Source organism: Perca fluviatilis, chromosome 7 (assembly GCF_010015445.1).
Source record: "Perca fluviatilis chromosome 7, GENO_Pfluv_1.0, whole genome shotgun sequence".
NCBI lineage: Eukaryota > Metazoa > Chordata > Actinopteri > Perciformes > Percidae > Perca > Perca fluviatilis.
In genome coordinates, this window is record NC_053118.1 from 35,162,331 (window position 1) to 35,174,607 (window position 12,277).

Sequence of the window (12,277 nt, forward strand, 5' to 3'; positions counted from 1 at the left end):
AAAGTCAATATCGCAGCATTTCATTGTTATTTTAACAGCAAATTAGTAAAATGCCCCTAGGCTCGTGCACAGCACGCGCACACTATGCTTGTTACACACACAGGGACGCACAGCAGCACACACACATGCAAAAGGTTACAAATAAAAATATTACAGATGTTGCCATCTGGATCACGCTTTAAACTCCCAAAACTCAGAACCAACAGATATAAACACTCTTTTGTACCTGCAGCCATTCTACTTCTTAATTCTATAAAGACCTATAGATAACTTATTGACTTACTATTTATTGATTGCTTACTGTTTTTTTTGTATTGTTTTTAGCTATGCCTGCAAGGTAGGCAGTCTCTGTATTGTGTGTGTGATTGTGTGTGATTTGTACTATACTATCTGCTGCACAACAAATTGCCCCATTGCGGGACAAATAAAGTAACTTGAACTTAAACTTGAACCCCTTGCCACAGCCTAAACGCACCACCCCCATTCAAAATGAATGGAATGACCTGCGTTTTCGCCGCACAGCCTTAGCAAGCTAAGCAGTGAACTCTCCACAGGGTCAGACTGACGGGAGTTTCCCTTCGTCTGCTCTCTCGTCTTTCCTGTTTTACAAACTATTTGTATACAATAAAAACCGGTACCGGTTAACGATCACAACTTCCTCTTTCATCACAAGTTGTGTGTTTTCCCTGCAGGGCGCGGCAGGAAAGAAGGGCATTAAAGGTGTGAAAGGACAAAAGGTAATTTGATGTGTTTACAGTCTGATGATGAAACTCGTCGTCACACGCATCCTAATCTCCATTTCACTTCCTTTTCCCACACCTGCTGGGGTTTATTTACTGATTACCTTGTTTGTTTCTCCTTTTTGTCACCTTTCAGGGCGGCAGGGGAGACCTTGGAGACAAAGGACAGGTGATTACTCTATTTACTTCATGTTTTTTGCCCTGACGTCATAGAAATACACACACACCATCACGGCAAAAAATCCATTTGAGGAGTTTCCGAAACATGCTCTGGTTTTACAAAATAATCTATCATACGCAACACAAACAGGTGAAACAAATGACGTCAGACGTTTGTACAGACTTCTTATTTTCAGTATGAAAGACGTAAGCTACCAAAAATTAATTAATTGACTCAATAAATGAATAAATTTGCCATTAAATGTACCAAAGATAATATTAAACATAAATTAAGACATTCATTAATTGATTAAATGTGACATAAATTCTTTTTTTTTATTTGCATCTTCATTTATATACTTTCCACTTCTCCCTCTATTTTTTCCATTATTATTTTCTTTAAACATTTCTTGTGTAAGAGACAATAATTACAGGCGCCCGGAGAGCTCAGTTGGTAGAGCGGGCGCCTATATATAGAGGTTTACTCCTCAACGCAGCGCGCCAGGGTTCGATTCCGCCCTGCGTCCCTTTGCTGCATGTCATTCCCCCCTCTCTCTCTCTCTCTCTCTCTCTCTCTCTCTCTTTCTCCCCTTTCATGTCTATGCAGTCCTGTCAAATAAAGGCCTAAAATGCCCCCCAAAATTAAAAGAGACAATAATTACAGTTAAATATGCTTCAACTCAACAACTTTACTTCTTCATCCTTCCTTTCACTTCTCGTTTTCCACCAGCATGGTCCCAAAGGTGCAGTCGGTCGTACTGGCGGTCCCGGCCCCGAGGGACCGCCCGGCATCCCGGGTACCAGAGGAGAGCGCGGTGCGATCGGGGACCTCGGTGTTAAAGGCAAAGCAGGACCCAAAGGTGTTCCAGGTCCCACTGTGAGTAACAGCTTGTTTAACGGACCGCATGCCTTCAGAGTATTTATACCCACAGAGTATTTTTAAAATGCTTTCAAAGTCGCAGCAGTTTTACGACAGCAGATGTCCCTGAATTTGATGTCCCACTTAGAAAGATGTTAAAGTTTTAAAAGGTTTTAAAGAAATCGCTGCTGTTCACCATCTCTTGTCCCCAAGTGATCAGTGACTTTTTCACTTGATCTCATTTCAGTCGAGCATTTCATTAAGTGCAATTTAAATAAAGTTCTTAGGTTCAAGTAACTTTTTTGCCGTCATATAGTTTTAAACCAAGACGTAAATGCATTTTAACATACTTTTACAAAGCGTGAACATCTTTAAATAATAAAAATGAGGCTATAAACAAGAGGATGCTTTCTTTTTCATGTAGAAATAAAAAATTTGGATGAGTTTAAAATGACTAATTGAAGTAGAATTGCTCAGCTGTGAAGAAAATAACGGTATTGAAAGATTTCTTTTCACTTTTATCCACAAGTAAGTAAAGCAAATAAAACTCATCAGATGTTTTCATTCATTTGCATATTGTTCCAAATGTTGAGACCTGATTTTAAGACTCAGTGGAGGATTAGATGACTTGTGTTTCTGTCCTGCAGGGTCCTGGTCTGACTGATGAGCAGGTCCTGCAGCTCTGCAGGGGCGTAGTCACGGCCCAGATCTCTCAGTATGCCTCCTCCATCCGGGCCAAGTGCTCCCAGGGCTGCCCCGTCAACAACCGGACCCTCATCGGGCCTCCGGGGGGCCCTGGGCCGACGGGGTCACTGGGCAAACCTGTAAGTTCCTCTCTGACCTCACAGCTATGATTGGTGGAGAGGGTTTCTGGTTCAGTGCACCAGCTTTAGATAATAAAAACTGGAGAGAAAAATATGAAAAATGTCCATTTAAAGCTGGTTGACATTTTAGTGATGGCAAAACCCTTAAAAACACGTTATGTACTTGTATTTCTCTTCAGTAACACAGATTAAATTGTAGATGATCATCTTGCAGTAGCACACAGAGAAGAGAATCCTGATATCACCGTTATCAGATCATAAATTACTTCACTGATACACCTGGATTAAGCATTTAATTGGACACCATTTCTGCCTCCACCTGTCAGGGTAAACCAGGAAAAGCCGGAGCAAAAGGAGCCCGAGGACCTCAAGGAGACCGCGGACTGGAGGGACAGAAAGGAGCGCAGGGTGACCAAGGTAACATCACATCATAGCGCTGCTTGATTATGGGAAAACTTATAATCACGATTAGTTTTTAAATGAATCTTGAAATCACGATTATTTAACATGATTGCTCATTGACTTTTGAAAAGATGTTGCAACAGTTAAACAAATCAACAGTTAAAACACTTTGAACTGTGACATTCCGTTAATACTTTTCCCGTTGAACTTTTTGAATTCCCTTTAAAATAAATAATATTCAAAATATATTTCAAATGTTGGCTGAGTGAGTTTAGCTTTCAGGAAGAGCGAAAGTGTGCGCGTCATTCAGGACTCAAGACAAAAAAAAGAGTTGCAAAACGCAATGTGCAAAATAGGTTTTTCTTGATAACATTGTTTTTGCGATCAAAATCCGTATTAAAATCCAATTAATTGCACAGTTCTATCACAATGTATATGTAGATCCGTGTGATAAATCCTTATATCCAGTAAAACTCCATGTAGTATGTATCAGATTATATTTGTTTAGAATTTTTTGCAAATATAACAGAAGGAACAGAAGTGTACTGAGTGCAGTACTATACAGTAGGTGTAATTGCCTGAAATTACTAATTTTCATGCTCATTATATTTACAAAATTATGTTTTGTCTCCTCAAATTTAGAGTTCATGCCCTTAAGAATCTAAATCGTTTTTTCAAATTATGTTCATCTTTTCAATTAACAGCCTTTACTTAATTTGTCTTTTTGTCATTCTCACTATACAATAAATACAGTTTATTACATTTATTATATATTTTGGTTGTTAAACTCAACTTTGTCATATGTTTGACATCCTGCTGTAAAAGGGTTTAGCTGCACACAACAACGGACGAGAGACGAGTGATTTGGTCATTTCAGGGCACAAATTATTACAAATTACAAATTAATGATGTGTCACCTTTTTCAGCCCTTCTGAGTTTGCAGGTATGTAAATTAAAGGAGCAAAAGAAGAGTTTTGAACACATACCTCTTCAACCTCCGTTTAAACATGGTTTGAACAACTGTTTATTGTGAATGGAGTTCTGTAGTTTTGTAGTTTTTTCCAGAAGCTCTTTGTGTTTTTCTCAACAGGTAAAAAGGGACCTAAAGGCCTCGCAGGTGATCCAGGTGAAGGTCTGGCGGGACCTGACGGGCCACAAGGCGCCAGAGGTACGACACTGTTCATCTCCACGCAATCATGACATAACTTAAGATCTCCTGAAGGTTGAGATCTATATCACATATCACAATGATTCAGCACAGTTTTGTGCATTCTGCTGCTACCTTAGAAATGTGAAAAGTGAAGTGAAAATGTCAAATATAACTCATTTTAATCCCATTTATGTTCGCTATTTTTGTGTTTTTGTGTATTTTCTGCGCTGTTTAACGGACTGGAGATCTTTGGATGATTAGAACAGTGTTTCCTTTAGGATTTGTTTTAGAATAACAACCCCCATTTTGCCATGGCGGGCCGCCACTACAAAATCAATATAGAGGAAACACTGTTAGAAGTGTTTTGTTTTAAAACAATGATAAAAGTCTGTAAAATAAAATAAAATAAGCTATATCCTGCCACAATATTTGTGTTTTACATTATATACTTGGTAAGATGAAATCAATTTGTTTACTTAGCACTGCCATTTGTATCTGTTTCCCCCTCAAACTTTAATTTCATAAGCCTTTTTTACATCACTTAATAATTTTTTTTAGAAAATATACATTTTGTAACTATTTACTATTCAATTAGGTTGTACAACTGGTTATAAAAATGCTTCTCATTGTGTGCCTGTTTTTCATCTTGTATTTATATTTTTTTTGTAAATAAAGGACCAGACTTTGTACTCGTTATTCTCAGACTTAAAGATTTTGTAATTTCCTCTTCGCAGGTCTGCCAGGTCACCCAGCAGAACCCAAAGATGGCATGGAGGGTCCCAGAGGTCCCCGTGGCTTCCCTGGTCCAGTTGGTCAGACCGGCATGCTCGGGAACGCAGGCGTGCCAGGATTTTGCGAGGCGCGGGACTGCAGCATCCATGCGCCGGTGACGCGCAAAGAGCAGGGTCTGGTGAAAGGACCCGTAAGTTCAAAAATGTGAACCTGAACGCGAGCGACGAGCACCGCTGTGAGATTATAGAGCGTCTGAAATTCCCCTGGTGGCAACTTTAAGGTTCGTCTCATTGAATAAGATTAAGACAATAGTTTGTTTAAAAGATGCGAATGATCCTCTCGTTCATCGCAAATGTCAGGGGACCAAGTGTAGTACCCTGGGGCGCTCCGCTGGTGGGCAGGTTTGGTAAGAAACAGGAAACAGAGCAGGAATGAAACCAGAAAAGACTTTTCCATCTGAGCCAGACGAAGATTTTAGAGGTTTTTATATACTCTATAAAGATCCAAACACTGTTACAGCGTTGGACAGGAACAATGACGTCTGAGGGGGTTTGTTTAGTTTGATAAAGACACCAAATTATTCCCCACCGATTCCTTCCTCCCTTCTGTTTATTTTTTATTTTTTCCTGGATCCCTAAAGTCAGTTTTGTTGTTTAAAAATAAACAAAAATAAAAATAAAAAAAGCTATGTAAATATTTTGTAAAGTATCTCAAATACATGTACTGTGCTCTGGAATATGTTTCAGATAAACTGTCTGATGTTTTTTTAATCTGAGTCTTCAGTTTGTCAGTCGCCGCATGTTTAAATGTTGTGCTTTTATTTCTGACAAAAAAAGTATTCCAGAAAAGATAAATCACAGAAATGTCTCGGTTCCAGACTTTTTTTCTTCTTCCAGATTACTTTTTAGCAATTCAACCAGAAATGAAAAACTAAACAACAATTCATTGTGATTATCAGGCTTTTACAGTAAAGCACTAATCTGATTATTGTTTGTATGCGTTTCATTACATTTTTACATTACATGTCATTGAGCTGACGCTTTTATCCAAAGCGACTTACAATTGCTACATATGTCAGCAGTCACACACCTCTGGAGCAGCTAGGGGTTAAGTGTCTCGTTCAGGGACACATTAGTTGATGTATCGCAGTGGGAATCGAACCTGGTTCTCCCACACCAAAGCCATGTGTCATATCCACTGCACCATCACCAACAAGTGTGTTTGACAAGTTGACTTTATCCTACAGACTTATTAGAACTAGATTTAAAATATAAATAGCTGTTAAACATCTAAGAAAAGAAACTCCAGTCATACCCTCTATGCTTCTGGATAATATGAAAAGGGCAGAATAAACCCCTCATACATCTTAACTGAATCCTACGTTTCAGCTTCTCTTATCATGAATCACCTCCCTCTAAGATCTGTTATCAGCTATTGATTGCCTGAAAAGTCACTAATATAATTTTGTAATAAATGTTCAGAACATCTAGCGGCAATGTGAATATGAGCTGTAGAAGCTACGAAACGTTAACCTAATAAGTCTCAAATGAAGTTCAAAATGTACATTCTTTTTTATAATCATCTTGAATTCTAACTTTTTAACAATTTTTTTCCTTGGAACTATTGAACTCATTTCTTAGCAATAAATTGTGCAAAACCTTAAGAAATTTACAAATGTTTTCATGGCATTGTAAAGTAAAATAGTTGTATCTTAAAATGACGCCAGCAACAGACACAAATAAACTTTTGAATATTTGTGAAAACTACTTAATACTTTGGATCACATGCAAACTTTTCACTCAGTGTCAAATTCATCACCAAACAACAAATCTAAATCTTGTTTTTTTTTGATAAATTATGAGACAAAATGCAAAGCAGATTTCAAGTTTTATCAGAATCTTTAACAGCAGCAACACAAACAGGAAGAAATGCACATGAGTTTTGTCCCTTACTGAATGAAATGTCACATCACGGTATAAACCAATTTTAAGATTTAAAAAAAATAACAGAGGTCATAGTGGCAAATACATTCATGAAATATTAGGAAATACAGTACAAATATAAAACTATATACGTAGAGATGAGAGTAAAGAAAACAACAATCAGTTAGCAGCAGGTTTTGGACTTTGAGAACTAATTTGTTTGACTACAGGTAAATAAAGAAATCTATTTTCAGATAAAAAAAACAACAACAAATGTAAGTGTTTGAAGCTTAATGCCCGGTGATTAGTGATTTAATTGGTTTTTAAAAGGTCCGAGGCGGTCGTGAAGCAGGAAAGAGCATCATTAGAGCTTAAATTGTTGAATTAAAAAAAAGGCCAATCTATCATCCAAGTTGATTGATTTGAAGAAAAGATGAAATACAGAGACTAAAATTAAATGAAACCCATTCGAAATTGTAGATCTTTTCCATCATCAGCGATTAAAACCCCCCCGCCAAAATGCATCATTTTGAATGATTTGTCACCCTAGGGTTCAATAAGACATCAAATATGAATGTTAAATTGACACATAACTTCCTGAAGATAAAACGTCAAACAATAACTATGTTTTAATGACACGTTTGTCTGAAATTCTGTTTGAATTGTTTTGCTAAATTGAAGTGCATTAAGACATGTTTTATAACTTAATAAGTGTGATATGGGTAAATTTAGGTCAGAAAGAGCTTAAAAATGTTGGTTATTTGATACATTTGGCTCACTGTGCAGCTCTACGTCTAACATTTCGATTATAAACGTTAACAAAATAACGGATTGAGACTTTTAAGTCACATAAGAGAAAATAAGAAATTTTTTAAAGAGATGTCAAGAAACTAGGAAAACCAAAATGGAGAAAAAAATGTAGATAGAAAAGATAGTGTTGTGAAAGTGCAGGTAAAGTGTTAGCTTCATACATACTGTAGTTTAAAGAAGGAAATAGCTTATTTAGGGTTTCTTAAAAGTGCATTAAATTATTATTATTTTAAATAACACTGCAGCAGACATATATTATATACATATTAAAAGTTACCTTTGCAGCTCAGGTAAAGTCAGTTGGGAAAGAATTTGATATTCGACTTTAGATATTACGTAGCTTTGATTAACTGGGCTAATACTACTTTGGTTTCCAGCTTAGAGAAACCTTTATAATTTTATAATACTTAGTCTCTGCAACAGTTATCAATCTGGCTTTTATTTTTTTTTACTTTTGTTATTATTATTTTTTGGTGCATTTTCAGCCTTTATTTTGACAGGACAGCTGAAGACATGAAAGGGGAGAGAGAGGGGGGAATGACATGCAGCAAAGGGCCATAGGTCGGAGTCTAACCCTGGGCCCGCTGCATCGAGAAGTAAACCTCTATATATGGGCGCCCGCTCTACCAGCTGAGCTATCCGGGCGCCCTCTCCATCTGGCTTTTGAGCGATTTCATCAGAAACTACCAGTCAGATTCATAAAAAAATACAATTTCCTTCATCATATTGTTCTTTTACTGGCTTTAAATCTACATTCATTAATGCTCAGTCTGGTTCTAGAGAACAACACAGCTTCCTGTCAGATGCTCTTTCCTCCTCCAACACTCTTAGACCTTCCTTCAAGTGCAAATTTTTTGATAACGATCCATTAAATTAGTCTTTTTAAAGGATTGGGACAAAGATATGTAGACGGTGAGAGTTTTTACAGTGCAAAATTAAAAGTTGTCAGTGCTTTCTATTTAGACTTTTACTTCTTTAATTAACGTTCTCACAATTAAATGCCGTGAGATGAGACTGAACCGGAGAAACTGGACCCATAATACTTCTCCACAGCAGCCATGGTTGGACCCATAATACTGAACCATCTCAACAGAGCGGAATGTGTGCGGACATTTTAAAACTTTTGCTGGCTGGCTGGAATCAGACAATGAAGGCATTATACATTTTGGCTTTTCCATTTAGCACCTAACGTAACATTTTACATCTAAACTGTATCTAAAGACCCTATAGTCCTGTTACAAATCCCTTCTTCTTTTTTAAACCTTCCGTCTTATGACACTACAAATGTTTCTCCTGAAAATGATGGTCCCAAAGATGAAACTGCATTCTTAATTACGTTACGGAAACGTATTTTACACACATTGTAAAATGGTCACAGTTTTAAAAACGTGGATTACGTTGCGACTTGAAACCAAACTACTTGGTTAGGTATAGGAAAAGATCCTGGTTCATGTTAAAATAAGTTATATGTTTGTTGTGCAAATTAAGACTTTTGGTTTCACCTGGGACACGAACAGGGGTCTTTCGGATTAATGTCCCGTACTTGTTGGACCCCATCCATCCACCCTGACCTCTTCCCTACACCGACTTTGATTAAAAACGTTTTTGCGATGCGTCAGAAACAAACGTAATCCGGGACAGAATACGTTTCCCTCGACGTGCAATAGAGAATGCAGTTTAGTTGTGTGGGAAAGTCATTTTTAGGAGACTGGGCTGGACACTAAAATTCCTTCTTGTTCCTTAAAAACAATTCCAGTTAAAGAGTCCGTTCTGTCTGTTTGGGAATTTATAGTGTTAAAAAAATATTTGGGATTAAAATCTTATTAAAAAGCGGTTAAAATGTTGTTGTTTTTCTGGCTAGAAGAAATCAATCAACTTATTAATTTTGGCTTCACATTTAGTTTGTTAGTTTAGTTTGTTGGCTTGTAAACATCAAATTAGCGAAGTAGCTAATGTAGCTAACGTCCAGTTTAACGTGTCTGTCAGCTGCATGTAAACACTTAAGGATAGTCCTAATAAATGAGGTATCCTCTTGTTAACTTCTGTCCCTGAGGGTCCCCTTTGACCAAAGGACTTTTCATTCTCAGATTTAATAAAACTCAAAAGTTAGTACTGCCTATCTAAACTATCAAAATCAAGAAAATGAAAAACAGACGTTACAGACGTTCTGCTGGACGGTCTAGTACCGAAACATTGCAAATAACTGTACACCTTTGCACGTTGGACAGTAACCATTTAGTTGCCATTTTTGATCTTTTCGTCCCCCTTGTATGCACCTCTCTCGTGAATTAAATGTGCAAAGTATTCTTCAGTTCTGGGACTCTTAAACTCTTAAACAGAAATAGTAGTTTCACTAAAAGTAACCAAAAAGGTTTTTTTGGAAGCTTATAATCTTTTGAAAAAACTGTACTAAGTTGTTTAAATGTTTGCTGGTCAACTAGTTAGAGCTTTGTTCATGTAGAGCTGGTGTGAATGAGATACCCGGGGCTGTATTTACTAAGAGTTTAGGTTGCGCACGTTCCAGCACTAAAACTGACCTGTAAGTGTATTTGTATAAATGCATTTTTTATTTGAGCAGCAGCATTTGGAACAAAAGAGGAACATTTGATGGGTGTACCTGGTTAATTATACGAGAAAAATTGTAAATTGTCTTGATTTGCAGAATAAGTCTGAATAAATATGTTAATAAACATGGAAACAACGCTCTGTACGTTTCTTAGTAAATACAGCCCTGAGAGAAGCACCAGTGAAATTATGTAAGTATATAGTAGTATTTGCATATGTTACTCTAAATTTAATTCAAGTAGAAATTGTAAAGGCTTAACAATAGGAGACTAAAACGGATGTGCACGAGCTAAGCTGTTACAGTTGAAGACTAACTAAATATAAAAGTATAAAAGATTTTACGATAAGTAACGCTGCATGGCGAGGAAGTGAGAGGTTTCCCGAAAGACTTAACTTTGCATTATTACTATGTGAATATATATTGTTTCTACTTCTAAAATCACCGTTGCATACAAATCGCTAAATCCTTATAAAGTGCAGAGGACAGCACGCAAAAGCAAAGAAATACAGTACATTCTGTGCAAGTACTGAAACCCGTACCCTGAACAGCAGCGTTAGAGGAGACCACAGGTTGTCTCGGAGTTTGATGATACGAACTTGGAATCTACTTCACGTTCAATCCAGCGATCACCAAAGCCAGCAGCAGCAAACCGACCGACCCTGCAGCCAAAAGAGAAATAAGAAAGTTACCTCCCCGATGGATCAGAATCCCCCACACGTTTGCACAAAATTAGTTTTTTTTTCCAACCTGGACCCTATTTTCCCATGTTTTTGTGTCTTAAGTGACTGATGGGAACAACAATCTTTGACATCGGTCCAGTATTAAGCGAGATCGCTGCAGTGCAACATTAATGCTACCTTCACTTTTCGTCCACTAAAAGTGTTTTTTTTGCCGCTGACAGACTCAGATTATTATTCTAAGTGTCTGAGAACATTATTAAAGGATCCCTTCAGAGATAGACCTTTTTGTTAAAGAGTAAGATCCTTTTTGTTTAACATGAAATAACACCGAAATCGCCATCACCAAACCCACCAGACTCCATTTAAAAAAAACAGTAATTTTATTATCGTAAAACATAAGTAATTCGAAGACGACAGAAACTACATAAAACTGTAAAAAGCCGTCTTGGTTCATCTTTCCACTGTTCCAACAATCACCACTCTGGTTTGGTTGAAATAAACTCTTAATTTACCAATTTAAAATGTAAAATGGGCTGGCTCTATACACGAATACACACGGTTTATGTAAATGGAGTCTGGTGGGTTTCGGCGATAGCGTTTGCGTGGCTAAATCCAGGTTGAAAAAAAATTAAACTATCCTTTAAAAGTGTTTCAGATGTCAAAATGGCATTCAAATAATGTCAGAAATCAACCTGTAGCACGAGATCCACCCTGATTTCCAGTGGCCATCTTGTCTGATGGAGAATCGGAGCACGGTTGGATGTAGTAGTAGATCCTTTCCTCTGCAACCACATTATTCTCCTGTAAACAGACCATGGATGTAAAATGAGAACCGGATACAGCATAGCTCAGTGGCTCAGTAAGCCCCAAAAAGTTCAACTTCTGGCAATGCTTGCAAATTGCCAAACTTAAAGATTCAAATTGCCAGTCCACGAACTAACGGGTGACGTCACTGCTAGGGTTGGGCATCGTCTGGATTCAAACCATTCTGATTCTGAACCTGCGCGTGTTAAATTTGGAAACAATGATCGGATTCAAATCCAAATTTTACCGAACGACTCCAATTACAAAAAAACAAATCGTAATTTTTGAAACGATTCCAAGTTGGAACCGGTTCTCGATGCCCAACCCTAGTCACTGCTGCTACATCAATTATTTATTCCATGTTCCCGTGGTTTATACTAATAATACACCGAGACTAATAGAGTCAAAGTTCAATAACAGGTTTGTGACTTACATCGCTGCACACCACGGTGGCGCTTATATTGACACATTCATCCACCGTCATCTGTCCGTCTTCGATCATCTTCATGCACGGAGGAAAGCACCTAGTGGACGCACCGTTGGAGATGGCAAATGTCTGCAAGAATGAAAAAAGAAATCACTTTATGAACAGTGAAAAATTTACCCAAACAATAAACTGAGAAGGGGGA

General features: G+C 37.5%; 1 protein-coding gene across 1 annotated transcript in view; it reads left to right on the forward strand.

The window, feature by feature from the left end:
- zgc:113232 (uncharacterized protein LOC541546 homolog) overlaps positions 1 to 5,850 on the forward strand; it is a 39,067-nt gene extending 33,217 nt beyond the window's left edge. The window contains exons 20-26 of the mRNA XM_039806533.1: positions 693 to 737; positions 877 to 909; positions 1,630 to 1,776; positions 2,406 to 2,582; positions 2,909 to 2,999; positions 4,075 to 4,152; positions 4,869 to 5,850. Coding sequence (XP_039662467.1) covers positions 693 to 737; positions 877 to 909; positions 1,630 to 1,776; positions 2,406 to 2,582; positions 2,909 to 2,999; positions 4,075 to 4,152; positions 4,869 to 5,074 — 777 coding nt within the window. The 3' untranslated portion in view covers positions 5,075 to 5,850. The remainder of the gene's footprint in view (positions 1 to 692; positions 738 to 876; positions 910 to 1,629; positions 1,777 to 2,405; positions 2,583 to 2,908; positions 3,000 to 4,074; positions 4,153 to 4,868) is intronic.
- The last annotated feature ends 6,427 nt before the right edge of the window (positions 5,851 to 12,277 follow it).